The 19,887-nt window shown below is 45.8% G+C and overlaps 1 protein-coding gene across 1 annotated transcript in view; it reads left to right on the top strand.

The window, feature by feature from the left end:
* Vstm2b (V-set and transmembrane domain containing 2B) overlaps positions 1–18,268 on the top strand; it is a 29,994-nt gene extending 11,726 nt beyond the window's left edge. Inside the window, exon 5 of the mRNA XM_052179133.1 lies at positions 17,848–18,268. Within this exon, the coding sequence (XP_052035093.1) occupies positions 17,848–17,936 (89 nt within the window). The 3' untranslated portion in view covers positions 17,937–18,268. The remainder of the gene's footprint in view (positions 1–17,847) is intronic.
* The last annotated feature ends 1,619 nt before the right edge of the window (positions 18,269–19,887 follow it).

The following is a 19,887-nucleotide window of genomic DNA, read 5'->3' as shown; positions in this document are numbered from 1 at the left end:
GCTATCACATGTGACCACTTCGTTGGGTCCCCTGACATTTTAATCATTCCCTCTATTTAGCTAGCTCATTTGCAGACAAACACAGGTTTGAGTGACAACAAATTCTATTTGGGGGCCTTGGAGTGCCAACCACCCGGATTAATTGTATATATTTTGCCTTTCTTAAGCAACAGTTTCTTCCTGATATGTACACCTCTGTGGCCTGGAATCATGACTTCATCGTTGCCATGAGCAGGTTTCTTCTCTGTCATCCTCTATGTAGAACCAGGTCCTGGGTTGGAGGGCAGCTGACTGCATCAGAGGAAGTTATTTGTTAAGTTTCACAACTAGATGACCAAAACACCTGACAGAAACAAGCAAGGATTGATTTTTGCCTCAGTTTCAAAGGCACTATTTCATGTGGTAGTTTGAATGAGAATAATTCCATAGGCTCAAATATTTAAATACTTGATCCCCAGTTGGTAGTGCTGTTTGGGTAGGTCTGGGGGTGTGGCCTTGCTGGAGGAAGAATGTCACTGCGAGTAGGTGCTGTGGTTCCAAAGCCACGGTCGGGTCTTAGGTCACTTTGTGACTCCTTCTAATGGACTGGGATATGGACTCTCAGCATCTGGATGCTGCTGCCTTGTTGCCTCCAGTCTGCCATCATGGACCATAATCCTCTAGAACCACAAGCCCAAATAAATTCTATAAGTTGCTTCAGTTATGGTGTTTTAGCACAGCCAGAGAAAAATAACTAATACAGTTCTTTATAGTGGGTGGAGAAGTAGAGCAAAGGGAAAATTCTTGTACTCAGCCAACATACTTTGCTTATCTCACGGAGATCTTGAGCACACCCACAATTATGATGGTCTTCTTCCCCTAATTAATCCCGTTTGGACTGCTCTCACAGACACACACAGAGGTTAGAATCACCAGTCTCCCAGAAACTTCCAAATGCACCCAATGTCAACAGCCCAAATGGGATGTTTGCAGAGGACAAAGTCCAGAACATAGGAAACACTAGGAGATGTTGTCTTTTGTCATCTTAAGTTTGTATGAGAACGCCTAACAAGCTTGAAAGGAACCTCAATGTGAGACTTACCTCATGAGTTTCCTTCCCCTTCTATACACCAGGTCAACTTCATGAAGCTAATGGCATATTAAAGGAAGATCATTAGGAAGACCTTTGACAGCTAAGAATGTTGGGAGAAAGGCTTGATTTTCAGGGGGACAGTTAAAGGTAGAGGCCCTCAGAGATGCAGAGATGAGGGTTCTCAGTCCTGTGGGAGTGCAGTGAGCTGACTGCAACAAGTTACCCACTCTTTGTCATCTGCAGAGTGGGAATGGTGGCTCCTGCTCTGCTGACCTCTGAAGACACTCAAGGGGGAGTAACTAAAGGCAGTGCCTGGAAGGGCTTTGTAAGCCAGGCCGAAGGGGCGTTCAATCCCTTTGCTCTGCAGGCATTCTCCTTTCAAATACACCAGTAACAACTTAATGCTTGACATTCTTTGGAGATTTAAAGATTAAATGATTTAGATGGGATACGTGACCAAGCCCTGAGACGTTTAAGATAGCCACAAAAGTAGGAAGGAGAGGTAGAACACTGGAGTTAGGGGACCGTCTAGGGTCCCCCATGTACCCCGAAACTCATTAGAGGGACACTAGAGCTCAGAGGAAGAAGAGGGAAAAGAAAAAGGGAAGGGGAGCATCAGAGCCCAGTCCTGCTATTCTTCATCTTGATTGCTTCTCATTCCATTCCACTATCCCCTAAGTCCTCCCTGCCTCTTTTTCAGCCTGGATGTTTCATTAGCCATCTAAAACTCACTCCAGGCTTGTCCAAAAGACCAAACCATTATGACATGAGACAGCAGCTACTAAGCTATCGAGAGTCTTGAGTAGGTGTGGAGTGTGCAGCCTGGACATGAACAGAAAGGGCATGTACCCTTCCCTATTCTCCTAAATCATGCTGCTTTGATATCATGGAACCTGGATCTCCAAGAAAATGAGACTCTTAATTGGCACATCAGTGGTCTAGAAGGCAAATGGCATAGGATAGGATAGGATAGGATAGGATAGGATAGGATAGGATAGCATGGGATGGGATGGGATGGGATGGGATGGGAGGGGAGGGGAGGGGAGGGGAGGGGAGGGGATGGGATGGGATGGGATGGGAGAGGATAGGATAGCCTGGGCCTGGATCATCCCTTTGTGGCCTGGCCAGCTCCTTTCCCGTTTGTCCTCTGCCTTCATACCTGAAAAGTGATGGGAGCGCAGAGTAGTACGATTTTGTTTCCTGTCTAGGAGATGTGATAGTTTGAGTCCAGGTCTTACTATAAGTATAGGCTGACCTTGAACTCAATTTAAGGGATGTGATAGTTTGAGCCAGGGTCTTACTGTGAGTATAAGCAGGCCTTGAACTCATTATCTTTACTATGAGCACAGGCAGGCTTTGAACTCATTATCCTTCTGTCTTGCCCTCCTTGTTGCTGAGGAAATAGATGTGAGCTACCTTGTCTGGCTTTGATTGTTAATTTTTGGATTGAGGATTATTTTCAAGACATAGTGTTGGTTTATGACTCTAATACCAGCACTGGGGAGGCAATGGATTCAAGGCCAGAGGATGCTACACAGTGAAACTCAGGCAAGGGCAGGAAATCAAGAGAAGAAATCAATTCTGAGAGATTAAGGGATCCTTGTAAGAAACATAAGGAGTGGCTCTGGGACCTTATAGTATTGAGAAGGAACAAGAAGACACACCCACAACACTTTAGTACCATATCCTTCTCTGATCAAAACAACTTTGCTTTTTTTCTGCTTTCTATTTCAGAGCTTATATATTTGAAAACTACCAAACTTGTCATTTATGACATCAGTTACAAATGGAGATCTTTTAGGTATACTGTGATCACACCCCACTTTGGAAGCATGGAACCTATAGCAAATGTCTTTAATATTTGCTTTTGGTCAGTTGGATGTAGAAGCACTTGGAATAAGGATAGGAGGTCTGCACAAGGCCACTGTGAGCTGTGATGAGGAAGTATGGGAAGAGGACTGAGGGCCCCACCTGTCACCTAGCCATTGCTGGATACAGGATGCTAGTGCTGTGCTGGTGCTGGTGAGGAGGAGCTATTTTGTGGCTTGGTCTTGCAAATGAGCAGTGAGCAGTGTGTGCTGGCAGTGTCGTATAGTTGAAAACTGGTCCCATGCCTTAATATGTACCGGTAATTACTGCAAATAAGACCTGAAGCGCAACACATCACATTCTAGGGATAAAGGAGACACCAAACCCATAGAATCAATCTCTGAGATTTCTTCCTATCAAGAAAAAAAAAAAACCAAAAACGAATTGTTTTTAGGTAGACAGGGTAAAAAGAGAAGGTAGTGAGTTCCATGAAGGATATTGTGTGCAAATACCAGGAAAGTCAAAGGCCTTACAAACTATTAATTTGGCTCTGCAAGGAAAGTAAGAAGTCAGAAAGAGTTCACTGGTTAAATAAGATCAACCTGTAAGACTTCAGGTTTTTTGTTTTGTTTTGTTTTTTGCTTTTCTCTGAAGGCCATGGGGTCAGAGAAAACAGAGTGGAAGAAGGAACCTTTGTAGATGTTTGAAGATGGTGGCTGCAGCCAGTGTGGAGAGAGATAGGCAATGCTGCTCAGAGAAAACAAACAGTGCCGAGAGAAGACAGTGTGTGGGTTAGTTAGAGCAATAGGTAGATGGATGTCTGCAGATACGGGGAGTGGATGGAAAAGCAGACAGATGGCAGGTAATCCAAGGGTATGTGAATGGATGGACATGAGCTAATATGGTCATGAGGACGTATGAGTGGATGGAATGATGGACAGGACGCTGCAATGGGTGGGAAGGGATGATTATGCTGGGAGATGAGAAGACGTGTGTGTGTGTGTGTGTGTGTGTGTGTTTGCGCATGTGCAGATGGGTGGGTGGAAAGGTTGATGGATGGATACATGGATGGCAACATGAATGGATGGGTGGTTAAGTGTATCAGGAATGGACAGAAAAATTAGTAGGTAGTAAAACATGGAAGATATTTGTGAATGAGTAAAGGGAGGATTTATATTTTTCCTCACCTCAACAAAATATTGAACGTAGGCAATTTAAATAAAGAAAACTTCATTTTGGGCTCATGGTTTTAAAAGTTACTTGTGGGACCAAAGAGAGACAGAACATTGTGGTGGGAGCATATGTTGGAGCACAGATGCTCACCTTGTCTTAGCCAGAAAGCAAAGAGGAAACAAAGTACTAGGCCTGCATGATATATATTCCCCCAAACAACCCTCCAACAGCTTAACTCCAACCAGGCGTCACCTCCAAAGATGCTCATACCCTCCCAATACTATCATCAAACTAGGAATCCATCAATGGAGTATCTACTGATTAGATCAGATCCCTCATGATCCAGTCACCTCTCCATGAAGAGATCCACCAGTTGAGGACAAAGCCTTCTGACCCTTGGGGGCAGAAGCATTTCAGATCCAGAAAGGGCATATGGTTATCTCCACAAGGTTGGATGAGTGGGTTGAAAATGGATGGAAAAAGAAGCTGCTGGGTAGGTGGGGAGAGGGATGTGGGAATGGGTGTGTAGCTGGTCGAAGGGGGCTAGACAAAAGGACAAGTGGATCTGTGGATAAAAGACGGATGGGAAGATGGGTGAGTTGGGGACCAGGCGATCCTTGCTGGAAGGGTGGGTTGGGGCTGGCCTACATGCCTAGATGTAGAATTTCTGGCACACATACCAGGAAAGATGCCATAGAAAGAACGGTGATGCCCAGGCAGTGATGTGATGAGAATACCATGCCAATCTACGTTCTGTGTCCACCGCTGAAGCACTGCATACTGTAGGTAGAGCCCAGGCACGCCAGTCCACAGGTCACTGCTAGCTGTCAGGGACAGGTGTTGTGTACCCTCCAGTGACTGGACACTAAGTTATCTGGGGAACAGATCCTGGCCCTAGACTTCTTGATGATCATTAAATGATCCGGTTGGTTTGTCTCCTCAGACATATATCCAGTCTCTGGGTGAATGGATGAACTGTATCTGCTTTAAAAATTAATGTAACAAGTAAATACACAAGGGCATATTTCATGGTGCGCTCTATTCTAGAGTCATATTTTAATGCATGACACATTCTGGGCAGTTCCTTGGCACTGATTTTATTTAATGAACACATGTTATGCAGTTTTCCAAGCACTATCCCTCTGCAATTAAAATGCATTAACCATTTTGGCCAAATTACATTTCTAAAGGTAAAGTCCTCAGTGAGAAACAGTGTTCAGGTATCCCTGAAGCAGATGACAGATGGGACTTGTATGGAAGTATAGGAAGACAGGCCTGGTAAGACTGATTGTTCTGGTCACACAGCTCTTTTATACCCTGGGATCCATACTGCATGGTAGGTGACTGTCAGGCCTGGCTCTAAGGTTAAGTATAGGGAGGCTGGGGCAAGGGCCTCTGCTGTTTGCGTAGCAGCCTGAAATGAGCAAACATCGTGAGCCTACTCACTGTGTGCCTGCCCCTTGGGTAGTCTGACTAAAGGACCATGAATGGAAATGGGCCTCAGGGAGGCTTAGGCACTCTTTTCCATCACCTTAGCTCTACTCTGTAGTCAGTATAATGAGCACATAAGCACCCCTGAATCCAGAAGTGTGTATTTCACATTGGGAAGTAGATTCAGGTCACCTAGAGCAAGTGTTCCCAAATCGTATTTCCAGAAACCCTATAAACTGCTGGGCACTGCCAGCTTCAGTTAGTTTATCTTTAAGAAGTGTATTTATGTTTGCATGTTTACTTATTGTAGTGCTAGGGATCAAGAGCTTATATTTGGGAGAAGCATTGTACTACTGAACTGCACCGCTAGGCTCTCACTTGGGGATTCTAGGCAGGTGCTCTACCATTGAGGTGCATCAGTCTCTTGCCAGCCTTCTGCTGGTTGTATTTTGGTTTCATGTAGTAATTAGTTTGAGAAAAAAAATTCTACCACTTAAATATATTTAAATACAACCGATACGGCCCAAATTACATTTAAAAACATGTATAGAAATTGTCATTACATATAATTTACATACATACATTATATAATTTACAATTTTCATTATATATATATATATATATATATATATATATAATGAAATAGACTAAACCTACAAATATAATGCACACATCAATGTACTATGTTCTATTGAAGGGACTTGGAACAGCTTATAAAAACACATGTTGCGTGATAGGACACATTAAGAAATGAGTGGAAGGAAGGATTGAAATGAGTCTGACAAAATGTGTGTGAGAGATGGATCTGAGTCCTGTTCAGATCCATATTCAGGTCAGGTTACTGAGCCTGGCTCCCTGAGGATCTAGGACAGGTTCTTAGCCCCAGGTGGAGGCTGTGTATAGAGCATCTAGCCACTCTTCACCGTGGACATCTGGGGAGAATGGGAGTGTATAACCATCCGCCCTTCAAACACTGCAACTCACACCACAGGCAATGTGCAAGGAGACAGGGAGACACGACGCTGAGTCATAGTCTCCCCTCTCTCTGGCTCAGCCTTTGGCAGAAGACATGGGTGTCAGAAAGTAAACACACCCACAGCTGCCCACACGCAGCCTAGAGGAAACTGCATCTGTTCTAGAGTTCCTGGGGCAAGGGGCGTCTCTAAGCTGGAACACGAAGGGAAGTCCTGGGAGAGGGAAGAGGTTAGTGGAGGGGGGGCACTGAGGATGGAACTAGAATGAGGACGTGTCCAGATGAGAGTTGACACGGTGAGAATCTGTGCAAGGGGGCAGTGCAGCAGCAATGTACAAGAGAGGCAGAGATATTTTGGAATCATCTTAGGGGGTCTCTGGGCTCATCAGGGGAAGGTTGCTATACTCCCAAGACCTGGAGTCTAGAGGGTGATCTGACCATAAGAAAGTCATTCCTGAAGCAATGGGTGGAGCCAAGAGAAACGAGCATACACACCTAACCTCCTTATGGGAATCTACTTTGATCCACTCAAAGGAAGGAGGAGGCAGGTAAAAACAAAACAAAACAAAACAGTCTCCTGGAGAGAGCTCTCTAGTAGTTAGAGAGACTGGAATTCATAGATACCAGGAAGCCACTGGCTGTAACTCTCTACTGGCATCCCACAGCTGTGCAAGGTTAGGTAAGTCACTAACTCTAGGATTTACCCATAAAAGGAGAAAAATGGGTTCCACTTATTAAGGTCACTGTGATCGGGTCAAAGGAGAGGATCTCACAAAGGGCAGAGTAAATTTCTGAGCACTAAGGATGTTTTGGGTGCCTGCTAGCACTGTACGGCCTCAAAGATTATCAAACCAAAGCAGATTGGATGTGGGATCTCTCCAGATGAGGACTGGCTCCCGCATAGAAAGGCAGCCCCAGCATCAGTTGCCCTGGTAGGCCACTGCCCATAACCACCTGGCTGTGAAGAAAGTGACCATTTAAAAATAACTAGGCTGGCGAAGACCCATCAACCGAGTTGGCCATCCAAGACTGTTTTATATGAATGTGCGGAAATGCTACAAAGAAGCCAGGAAGCTTGGCTCCAGGATAGAGAGGGGCTGGGGTGTGGCTTAATGGATAAAGCATCTTCCTAGAAGCCCCAGTGAGAGGCTGGGGGTGTGGTTCAGTGCTAGTGCTCCTGCCTATAATCCCTAGTCAGGGACTGAAGGTGTGGTTTAGTGGTAGAGCACTTGTCTAGAATGTCCTAGTGAGGAGCTAAGTGTGGCTCAGTGGTGAAACACTTGCCTAGAGTACATCAGAGAGGAGCTAGGGTATGGTTAAGTGGTAGAACACCTGACTAGAATTCCCCAGTGAGGGGCTATGCTATGGCTTAGTGGTAGAGACGTGGGTTCTAATCCCAGCAATGCAGAAAATGTTAAAATGAAACCCATTATTCTCTACAATTAGCATGAACCAACAAGAAAACAATGAAAACCAGTTAGTAGTCAGGAGGAAATTCCACCCAGCTCCTGTCCTGGAAGTTGAGCTGGGTTCCAACTATGACTAGTGGGAAAAATTACTTTCTGTTCTTTGGTCCTAGGAGAGGCACAGGTGTGGTATGGAGACATAGTAGTCTACTGTATGACAGAAGGTATGCAGCTTTGGGGGTCTTTATCTGTAGCAGATAAAGACAGAGGACTTTTAATTAAACTGTCTCCAGCAGACAGTTAGAGGGACGTTCATGTAACAATAGACACTGCCCATTGTTTACTTGAAACTCAAAGTTAACTGTGTGACCTATAATTTATTTGGAAACCTCAGACCTTAGGCAAGTTACTTCTCATTGGATCGGAGTTCCTCCACTCTAAAATTAATGTGTGTGTGTGTGTGTGTGTGTGTGTGTCTGTCTGTCTGTCTGTCTGTCTGTCTGTGTGTTTTAAGTAACACTTAGTAGGGTAGAGTGTTGTACACATCTATATTCCAAGTACTCAGAAGGAGTACTGATAGGAGAATTGCCAGGCTAATCTGGGCTACTTAACAAGCTCCAGGCCATGTGGATGGTAGAGATGTCAGGGAATGGCTTTGTGTGCCTTAGTGATTGAGGCTGACTCCCTGGCAGAGGCAAGATGCAATCAAGACATGAAGGATGGATCAGTTTAAGAGAGGCAGAGGCCCTGGTTAATTCTACAGGTTCCCTTTGAGTGCTCGCAAGCACAGTGGACCGGTGTTCATGGATGAAAGTGTGGTATTATCGGGATGATCAAGAGAGGTTCTCATGGTGGCACTGTGGTTGTGGTTCTTCCCTTTGTAGTGGGGATCTGACCAAGGCTCTGCACCATAGGATGCCTTCTTCAAGTGTATGCATGAAGCAACTTGGGCACTGGTGGCAATGAAGTGAGGAAAATGTTTCAGAAATTCAATGCCACCAATAAGCTGTGGCAGAGAAATGGCTCAACCCCATGACTGTACTGTACTTCGTGTGTTTCACTCACCTATGATAAGTTTGGGTACTATATAAAAAGGTCCATGAGTTGAAAGTTTAGTCCCCAGATGGTGGCCCTGTTGAGAGGTGACTACACCACAGTCCAACTCTTCCAACTTCACCAGTCCAACTCCAACTACACTACCACCAACTCCATCCCTTGCTGGATTCATAGCTGAATGATAATGAGATGAATGTTAGGAAGAAGAAGATCAAGGCACAGGAGGGAGTCAGCCACTGAGGGTGTGGCATTAAGAGTATATTTCACCCATCACCCTTCTTCCCTGATCTTTGTTTCTGGCTGCCATGAGGTGAGAGGCACTCCTTCCCCCGTTGTGCCCTTCTGTCATGATGGTCTACCTCCCCATAGCCTCAAAGTAACGAGAGAGTGGACCATGGACTGACAGCTCTGAAGACACGACGAAAAGAAATCTTTCCTTCTGAGAGTTAATTTGCACAGGTATTTTGTCACAGTAATAAAACGTGACTCAAATACTCCAGGAGCAGCTTGCCTCCTTCCACTGAGTAGGGTTGGTGACTAGGGAAGTTGACTGAAGTAAGAAGCCTCATGGGTATGGGTAGGATGAGTGGACAGGAAGCCACCACAGAGGGCACAGGCCCATGTCTCAACTATAGTCTATGTCTCCAGGTCCCACGGCAGGTTCTTTTTTGTCCTAAGAGATATGTACTTCCTTTAAAACACAATAACGTTAGTTAGTTGCTTCTAGTTTTTGCCCCATTTACCAGCACATATTAATTTTATAGCAGAAATGAATTCCACCCAAACAAACTCCCTTAGTGCTCAATTATTCCTCACTGGCTCCCTTTGGATAAATATCCATGAAGAGGCTTTAATTAAAATGTCAAAAGGGGGAGGCAGCTTTGCATGGTGCCATCTTCCCACTCAGCAGCAAGCTGGACTCATGCAGAGTCCATCAGGGGAGCTGAGAACTGGGCTTGCCAGGAGGGTCAGCCCCATGTCAGAGAAGGGGCCTGCACCTGCCCACTGCACAGCTGAGCACAGACCTAGTAGGATCCGAGCCAGACTCCTCCTGGGTTCTGGGCCAGAGCTGGCTCAGACGCTGTGAACTTGGACATTAACAAATGGCAGGGTGTGAGGATTTATGTGACTGAGAAAGGGTATGTAGGAACTCATGCGCAGAGGCAAGGGCGGTGGCTTGCAGCGCACCTGGACCCAGGTTGGCGGTCATGAGGTCAAAGACTTGGAGATTCCTGCTGAGAAAGGCAGTGGGGGGAAAAGCATGAGCAGGTGCCTGGGCATTTCCAAAATTTGTATGCTTATAATAGGAGTCTCCTAATTTCCATGTCAGATTAGAATTTGCTTTCTGTGGAAGACTCTAAGGGCCTTTATTTCCTCTTCTCTACAACCCAGACTCCACCCTCATGTGGCCATGTGCCTCACTTTGTCAATAGGTCTTGCAGAAAATAGGGTTTCTGACCAGAGAGGCAGAAAGTGAGGGGGGAGGGGGATAAGAGATTGTGGTGAAGACTAAAGGCCAGTCCCCTGAAGTGATGGGTTGCCTTAGCAGCAGCCAAGGCTTCTGGATGAAACGTGACATTGACCTTGGCCAGGATGCTGCACATGCCCTCCTCCTTCTCCTTTGGAGGTGGAGAGGTTGGTCTGCTGCTCTCTCGGAGAACACGGGTGCAGCTGGAATGGCAGGGTCTTCGCAGTGGGACTTAGAGAAGGAGGACTCTCTCTAGCCTTGAATGGAGGTTCAAGTCTAGGGGATAGGATTTTGTTTCAACCACGGAGGTTACAAAAGAAAAAAAGCAATACAACTAAATACATGCATAAGGACCCTCATCTAGCATACTTGGCGTGGGTTCCTAACTTTTCTATCCAAGAAATCTTTGTTCAGAGGACAGGTTAGAACCTCACAACGTGCATAGCAGCTTTTAGTGGCCACAGTATGCTCAGTAGAAGAGGGCAGGGAGCAGCTGCAAATATACCCTCCAGGGGTCCTCCTGAAATCACTAGCATGGCTTTGCCTATGAGAGATGGGGCAGTACCAACCTTGGGACCAGCTCTCCGGCTGCCTGCACTGTATGTGTGCACATTCTGCAGAGCTCTGCAGAGGGAGGTACAAATAGTCAAAGCCTGCAGTTCCAGCCTGCAAAATGAGCTTCAGCCCACTCAGGCCACCCGAGCCAGAATCAGCTTGCTGACCTAAAAATATCATAACTCTACTTATACTTCTCAGTCCTGGGGAAAAAAGAAAAAAAGAAAAAGTGCAGTTTTCGAGCAACTCTGAAAAGCCCCTAACTGAGTGCCGTGTGAGAGCTGACGAGGAGATGAGCAGCTTCCCAGCCCTGCCAAGGTCTCAGCCTGCAGAATCACGAGACGGGAGGTTGGGCCAAGAGGTTCCTCAGCTCTCCATACAGACCAGATGCGCCAGGCTCACATGTGGGTACCAGTGCCACCCCCACAAGGTTCTCTGTTAGTTAGACTTGTGTCATTGTGTCAAAATAGCCAAAGAATTTGTTATTTTGCTCCATTTCCAAGGCTTCTGTCCATGTCTCCGTTGCTTAGCGCCCACAGTGAGGCACAGCATCTTGGGGGGGGCGGGGCATCTGGTAGTGTGAGACTCTTCAACTCAAGGTGGGCAGGAAGGGAAGAGCACAAGACACACTACACGTGACCTGACTCCCTCCAACTAGGTCCTGTCTAAAAAGTTTCCAAGACCTCCCAAAATGACATTGTTACCTGGGAACAAAGATTTTATTCCATGATGGGGAGACCTCAAATCACATCTGTATACCACATTCACAGGTGTTGGATTCTACACAGAGGGCAGAGCATGGATTAAGAGGAGACACAGCCTCCTCCTTTTGGTCTTCAAAATAATAAATGTCTTCAACAATTCCATGTATTTTTCTGACAGGGCTTTAGAAATCTTTTGTTGCTCTATAAATAGAAATGAGGTATTTCCTAGGCAAAGGCTGCTTATACTGAGGTGTGTGTGTGTGTGTGTGTGTATGCATGTGTGCACGCATGAGTACGAATACACCCACCTATGTTCATTGTATTCTTTCTGGTTTTCTTCATTATTATATTTATTTATTATCTGTACTTCCCATTCGTCCTCTGTTTCCCTACTTCCTTTTCCTCTCCATCTTCTTCCTCCTTTTCTCTTCATTCTCCTCCCCTTCTACAAACGTGGTGTCAGGTCTCAGTATGTAGCCCAGGCTGACCAGGACCTTTCAATTCTTCTGCCTAAGTATTGAGATTATGTGCACATAATCTCACATAATTCAGAGCCTCTTTTAAATGGTTCCAGAGTATCTTTGTCCTTCTCACTAACCTAAATGATAAAAATTAATTTCTCACCTTCATCTTGAGCCAAAGACAGTTCAGTTTCATTAAGAACAATCAAGGCGGCAGAGCTGGTTTGAGGTGAAGATGAATCAGCCAGACTGCTTCCCAGGGCTTTCCTCACCTCCCAGGCTGCCCGAGTCTCTAGCTTTATTATGACTAATACACTTGTGTGCACTCCAGCACTATTCTTGGTTCTCCTCTGAAAGGGAGGAAATAGATGCAGATGCTGTTAGCATCCGATCAGTTCAGAATAACAGCCATCTACTCAGCCTCAAATCATAGGATTGTTAGGAAGGAGACTAGGGAGCCCATCCCAACTGAGCCAAACACTTACCCAGCACTGTGTACCTGTGCCCTACAAGCTCAAGCAGAATTGCACTTACATGGCTGCATCTGGAAGTCTGCGAGGTAGAGACTCAGGCCCCAGATGCAGAGTAGACCTGTAGCCCAGTGTGAGACATCACAACAGGAAATCTCCATTGAAGAACATGACCCCTTGGTCATTAAGATCCAGGAATGTTTTTAAAAAATAAGTAGATGAGGAGACAATTTGCCCATGTTGGAAAATTTCCCTCTTGGGAGGACAGTCACAAAGTAAGTTCTTCCATTCAGTTCAGATAAGATTGCGCTTGTAAGTTTGTTCTGGGAGTTGCTTCTCTCCTTCCACATTTACATGGGTCTGGGAATTGAACTCAGGCCACCAGGCTCTCAAGCATACTTAGCCATCTTGCCAGCCTTAAAATGTTATGTATCTTTATTTATGTGGTGCTGGGGATCAAATCCAGGGCCCTGTACATTTGGATAAGTGCTGTCTCTCTGAGATGTAGTTCTAGATCCTGTTTGTTTGTTTATTTGTTTGGAGTCAAGACATCATGCTGTAGCTCCGGTGGATTCTCCTGCCTGAACCCCCTGAGTATTAGGATTTCAGGTGTGCCCAACACTCTTGCCTTACGCTGGCCTTTTCTGAAACCTTTGCTTGCATGGCTGTGACTCTTTGGGCCTCTCTTGTTTATATGTCGGATGGGATGATTTTTTGCTGTGTGGCAGAGGACCTTAAAAGCTCAGTGACTTTGTTGTCCCAACATAGGAGTTTACACAACTGCATGATTTGTCTGGGCCCATCAGGGCATTTTCTCACTTGGTCTCTGCTGGGCTCATCTAGGCAGTTGGTACCAATTCACTTGGATGTTGATTGGTCTAGAGGGATCTCAGCTAGGACATCCCATGACCCCCATCCTTTAGCAGGGTGACTCGGGCTTAGAGAGGTCATTCTAAAAGTTCACAGCCCTCTGTAAACTTTTGTGTATCTCACCTCATGATATTCCACTGTCTACAACAGGACATGGTGGGGGTGAGGATGGGGGGAGGGACACTATCACAGGATGTGCATGCTGGAGACTGGAAAGGCTTTTGTGGCCATTTCTATAGCCTATTTCTACGATATTGCTTAATCAAAAGCCCAGTTTAGGGGCATCAGTCACACATCTACTAATTTTCTGGCATATGCTACAAGATCCAGAGAGGTGAAGGGGGTGTGCCTAGGGTCACACAGGCAGTTATCAACAGAGATAGGCTTAGGAGCCCAATTGCAGCCACCAAGCAGATATCCAAATTGGAGACCCTACAGACCTTAATTTCTACTTTCCACGGGCTACACCTTAGACAGCTACCATTCCATCCTCCTGTCACTGTTGCTTCCACTTTTGGCTCAGCACAGAGTAGAAAGCTGCTTTTTCTATAATGGGGACTGAACTCAGGACTCTGTGAATACTATGGACCACTGAGCTATGTTTTCTATCTGTACAGTTTTTAATCTTGAGCAAGTGAAACTGTCATAGTGACAGCCACAGTTAAGCGGGCACTTGGAGGAAAGTTCAAATCTCTTTTCCTCTCCTGTGCCCATGGTTCCACCTAGGCAGCCATCCCCTTTCTGGGTCACGTGCTCATTGGCTACTTCTCTGGGCGTTGCACACATTGATGGTTTGAAATTCTGTATACAACTACACCAGCTTTTAAATACCTCTCATGTTTGTTTCTGTCACCTCTAGGGTTTGCAAGAATGTAAAGATTAATATCTAGGTATTGGAAGGCTCACAGGATGTCTGGTGACATCCCAAGCTCTATACACCCAAGAAGCACCACTATCTCCCGTCGTTCTATTCAGACCATTGTTATCCATATGCCAGAGAGCCCCTGGATTCCATCCAGACCCTTAGCCAGCCAGCCATGAACTCACCCATCACCGCATCTGTCTTCATAGCAGTGTGTGACAATGTGGAGTTACAAAGGAGGATCACAGTCCTTGGAGCAATCAATGAACTGTGATTCTCTCTGTTGGTGATGGCCAGAGGCACAGTGTACAGACCATGGGAAGCCAGGATGGAAAGTGTCTAGGAAACTAAGATCTCAAGGCCAGCATGACTGGATGGGATCCTTTCCTTGTACTTCTCAACTGGGGTCAGCGCTGTGCTCTGGAGAGACTGGACACAGAAAAAGCCTGCTTTCTCCTCACTCCATAGTGTGAGCCAGTACCAGTCTGTATATGAGCAGCTGGAGTCATGGAGCTCCTCACTGGCATCTGTTCAGCTCCTCTTTTATAAAGAAGAGGAGGAGGCACAGGGCATGAGTTCTGTGACACACACAGTTGAAGGCAGAGCAAGATGGATTGGTGAGTAGGAGAAACACTTTGGACAAAAGAATAACTGCAGGATCCAATTTTATCATGCCTAGGTATGCAGCTTACCTCAGCCACATATCCGTGTTTTCTACCGTACTAGCCACAGCCACCAAGGTACAGAGTCAGCCTAAGTACTCCGGAGATGATTGGCTAAAGAAAATGACATTATACATACGGATTAGAATTACATTCAGATGGAATAAAATTGTTATCCAGGCGATATTTTCAGGAAAGTAGATGAGGCAGAGGCAGGTGGATTTCTGAGTTCAAGGTCTACAGAGTAAGTTCCAGGACAGCCAGGGCTATACAGAGAAAGCCTGTCTTGAAAAAACCAAATCAAACAACAACAACAACAACAAAACAAAAACAAAGAAAACCCAGAAAAACAAGACAAATCAAAACAAAAAGATATTTTCAGGAAAGCAGATGGAACTGGCAACCATTGTGTTAAGCAAAATAAGCAAGACTCAGAAAAACAAGTATTATGTGTCTTTCTATATTTTAAATCCCCCCTCTCTGTGTCCATTTGTGATGAACATAGAAGGAGCACTATTTAGGAAGGAGACAAGCAGTAGTGGAGAGTAGGGTGGCATGGGATAATGGGGCTGTATCAAAGCAAAGTCTAATGAAGAACATGTATGGTGAAGTTAGGATGAAAACTATAATTGTGAATGGTAATTAAATGAAGAAATGTCTTCGTCTCCTCTTCTTCCTCCTTCTCCTCCTCCTCCTCATCCTTCTCATCGTTATTCTCTTCCTCCTCCTAACTGTAATCCAAAGCTCAGGGAATATCTCAGAAAAGACCAGAGGCCCAGGATGCCTGCTATGAGATTGTGTCGTCTATAGATAACAAGGGATTGCACCTTTGAAATCGCAACAGTATGGCTGCCTAAAAAAGACCTGCACAATGGTAACACCAGTTGACATGCTAACAGAGATAGAGGAAAGACTTATAAAGTCTCACCGTTAAATGAACAGCTAGCTGTAGGCAGTTTATGAAGCAGATCCACTCCCTTCCAAGGATGAGCGCCTTAATAGCAATCCAATCCTGCATGTTCAACCCTAAACATATACACCTAAGAGCAACACAAAATCAACACACACACACACACATACACACATATACACACACACACACACACACACACACACACACACAGAGAGAGAGAGAGAGAGAGAGAGAGAGAGAGAGAGAGAGAGGGAGGCAGAGACAGAGACAGAGAGAGACAGAGACAGAGACAGAGAATGGATTGTAATAGTCAAGGTAGGCATCAATTTGAGGTAGCTGGCTTGGCTGCCCTGGAGGAGTTAGAGGAGGGGGAGAAGGGAAGGGTGGAAAATGTTATCAATGTAATTCTCATATATTAATTTCTCAAAAAGACTAATATCAAGAACTAAAAAGAAAGGAAAGGATTGATAGCAATTTTAAATATTAAGATTGACGGTACTACTACACATTCAGATCCAGCCTTGTTGAGGAAGTTCCTCCTCTGACCTTATAGAGACAAGTGAGCCCAGCTGCCCAGGCAGCAGCTAAGGCAGGCAGCTGTGCTAAGTTTCTACACCATCTGTATATCTGGTGCTGTCCAGCGGAAGAGCCTCCCACAACCCTGGGTGTTGGGGTTTTGTCTAAGCTCCACCCCACACCTACCTGGAAATAGCCAGGTATGCCCCGCCCGAGAGATCTGGCCCACTATAAGAGGGGCTACTTGCTCCTCCTCTCCCTCTTTGCTCTCCGCTCTCCCACACTCTCTCACCTCTCTGCCCTTGGGGCTCTTCCCCCCTCCACATGGTCATGGCCAGCCTCCTCTCTCTCTCTCTCTCTCTCTCTCTCTCTCTCTCTCTCTCTCTCCCACTAACTCCCATCCCCTACTCTGAATAAACTCTATTCTATACTATACTTGTGTGTGTGTGGTCCCTCAGGGGCAGAGGTGCCCAGGCAAGGGCCTACCTGGACACCTTCCCCCACGCCGCCTAGCCACACTCACCTAACCCCCTTTTAAGCCCTTTCACTGGGCGTGCAGGGTTGCCACCCAGACTGCTGGAAGTCTTGGGGTGGGGGCAGGGGGGCGAATTTATAGGATAGTAGTCAGCAGTGGTGTCTTCCAGCATCCCATCCTGCAGTGGTAGCTCCCAGCACCAAAGCGGAAGAGCCGAGAATCTGAGAAGCAGCACATTTTGCAGCTCAGGAGCTAGCGGCTCTTGAGTGGGTTTTCTCTGGCTGGCTACAGAGGGAACATCTGAACACTTTGAGAACGGCTGAGGAGCCGAGTCGTGGCCCTGAGGAGAAGACACGCATGGAGTTATTACACTGAGGAAGACCTAGGTATTGAAGAAAGAAGCGGGCATGGGGCTGTATTTGTAGGATCTTGAGTAGTAAGCCATTCCAGACTGTGATTGCTGAGTTCCCTCCCTTAAGGAGTGGCTTGACGGCATGGCCAGGGAGGGAAGCTTCATGTACAGCAACGTCAAACCATTAAAGACAGGACTCTAGTGTGGATGCTGAGCTGGGCCACTTAGGCAAGGTGATTGGAGAGGAGACAGGAGACTGGAACTGTGTGTAAATGTGGCATCTGCCTGGAGGAAGTAGGGAGGTGAGCCTTTGTGTCAGGGATACTTTGAACAAGTGCACTGGGGACAAAGAAGCTGGTTCTCTTTGGTAAAATAAGGCAGTGTGACTTGGACTTTTGAACTACAGTTTAGCACATCTGCCTCAGGGCAAAGGCACTTAGGTCTGAGGACAACAATGTGTTCCTTCTTTTAAACTGAAACAGGCAAGGCAGCCTCTAGCTAGCTGGTTACTGTGCTTTCAGAAGTCCGGGAAAGCCTCCCTCTGTCGTGGCCTGCCCCAGGGCTCCAGGTTCTCTGGATTCAGGATGACTGTCTGTTTTTTGTTTCCCTTCCCCTGCAGGTACCAGCCCAGGCTACAGTGCAGACCCTCTGCTGTCTCTGCTCTTGTTAGCACTGCATAAGTTCCTGCACCCACTTCTGGGCCACTGACAGCCAGCCGTAAAACCTCAGCAGGCGGCCGCGAGGACACCTTGCCACGTGGACACAGGGACTGAGGGGAGCATGAAGAAGTCCATGCAAAAATAAATAAATCATATTTTTGGGGAAGTAACACAGATCTAGAAGACTTAAAAATAATGCATCAAGTTTCCAAATAGGATGGGGTGCAGGCCGTGCCGTGTGCATGGGGCGCCAAGTTCTTCACGGCAATGTATTGTCCTTTCCTCCTCAATCCCTCTGAATCTTCATTTTGCACGAACTGTTGAGCAGGTACCTTGAGGATAGTATGTAAAAAAAAAAAATGTTGGGTCAAAGCCTTTCTGACAAAGTAAAAATATTTTTAGGAGATTATTGTGTTTAGAAATTTTCTTTTTGAATTTACATTTTCTTTTGGGGGATTTTCTTTTTTTTTATTAAATTATTTCTTTGGAGACATTTTGATTAAAAAGAAACATCATAATTAAAATTCACTGTCAATAATATTTATTTTTAAATAAAAATTGGAAACAAGGATATACAGTTGTTTATAAACTGTATTGTATATTGCTGAAGAATAGTTGAATTAAAAAGAAAACCTTTTAAATAGGCTTTCTACAGCCACGTATGACTGCCAGTCAAGCTTCAGTGCCTGCTGCTACAGCCAGACACTGTGATCTCTTCTCATACAGCATCTGATTGGCCTCCAGCATGGAAGGCGGCTCAGGAGACCTGGCTGGGCCCTGGAGAGCAGCCCAGCCTGCCCAGCCTGTCAAGGGGCGGTGGGCTTCCTAGAGGCTGGAATGAATACTGCGAGAGAGACAGAGCTACTTTAGGAGTCAAGTGCCGGCCCCTCCCTCTGGCCCTCAGTTGATGTGCCGAGCACTTACCTGCTGTGAGCCCGTAGACCACCCTGTACGGTCCTAGCTTTACTGATCCTCAAAAAGGAAATACGGAAAGATGGCTAGTCTCTTGTACTCTCTTCCCTTGTACTTACGGATGGCGTCTGCCCTCTGAAATATGACTTGGAGATAGGTTGCATGTCTCAGAGATGCTAATAGGCCCTGGTAGCTAGTTTTTCTTCATTTCAGGACAACTCCATTAATTATCTAGACATGTGTTATTTTTTTTAAATGCATCTTGACCTTTTAAATATTTTTTTATTTTTTTTAAATTTTTTTAATTTTTTTTTTTTTTTTAGTTTTGGATTGGCTTATTCGAATGCTATGTTTTTCTTTAATGAGATTGCATGCAATGACCTAGGCTCACCTGAAACTCCTGCATCACACTGGCATTCCTGAATTTATAAGTCTCCCCTGCCTCCTCAGTCTCCTAAGTTCCGGGATTATAGGTGTGAGGCGCTGTGTCTGGCTCAGCCTATGTCTCAACTATGTATGGGTGTCAGCATTGCTCTCCAGATGCTTCCTTCCTCCTCTAACTAAGCATGTGTTGTGACTACATTTTCTACCATCTAATGGCAGGTGGGCCCACAGCACCCACTAGAAGAACAGGCTAAGTAAAGACACTTGGTTGCTGATGCAAGGCTCGCTGAAGCGCTCTCCTCCAGTATGAGAACAGGAACATTGAAAATAGCAAGAGCCTCCTGCTCCCCCAGCTACAGGACACTAATGACTGACAAGAAGGCTTGATTGACACAGTCCTTGAAGAGAAACCAACCACACTTCCTTCAATCAGTGATATTTAGGGGACTGCTTGTTATTACAGCAGATACCTGCCTATCCTGACTAGTTCAGTATTTAGGTGATCAGTACTTAGCTACGAAAAAAAAAACAGGTAAATCTTATGTTTGGAAAATCCCACGCCGGGCAGTGGTGGCGCATGCCTTTATTCTCAGCAGTTGGGAGGCAGAGGCAGGTGGATTTCTGAGTTTGAGGCCAGCCTGGTCTACAGCTCCAGGACAGCCAGGACTTTACAGAGAAACGCTGTCTTGGAAAACCAACTGACC

The sequence above is a fragment of the Apodemus sylvaticus genome, chromosome 1 (genome assembly GCF_947179515.1).
Source record: "Apodemus sylvaticus chromosome 1, mApoSyl1.1, whole genome shotgun sequence".
Classification (NCBI taxonomy): domain Eukaryota; kingdom Metazoa; phylum Chordata; class Mammalia; order Rodentia; family Muridae; genus Apodemus; species Apodemus sylvaticus.
Note: the sequence above shows the minus strand (reverse complement) of the source record. Positions and strands in the feature narration are given on the sequence as shown.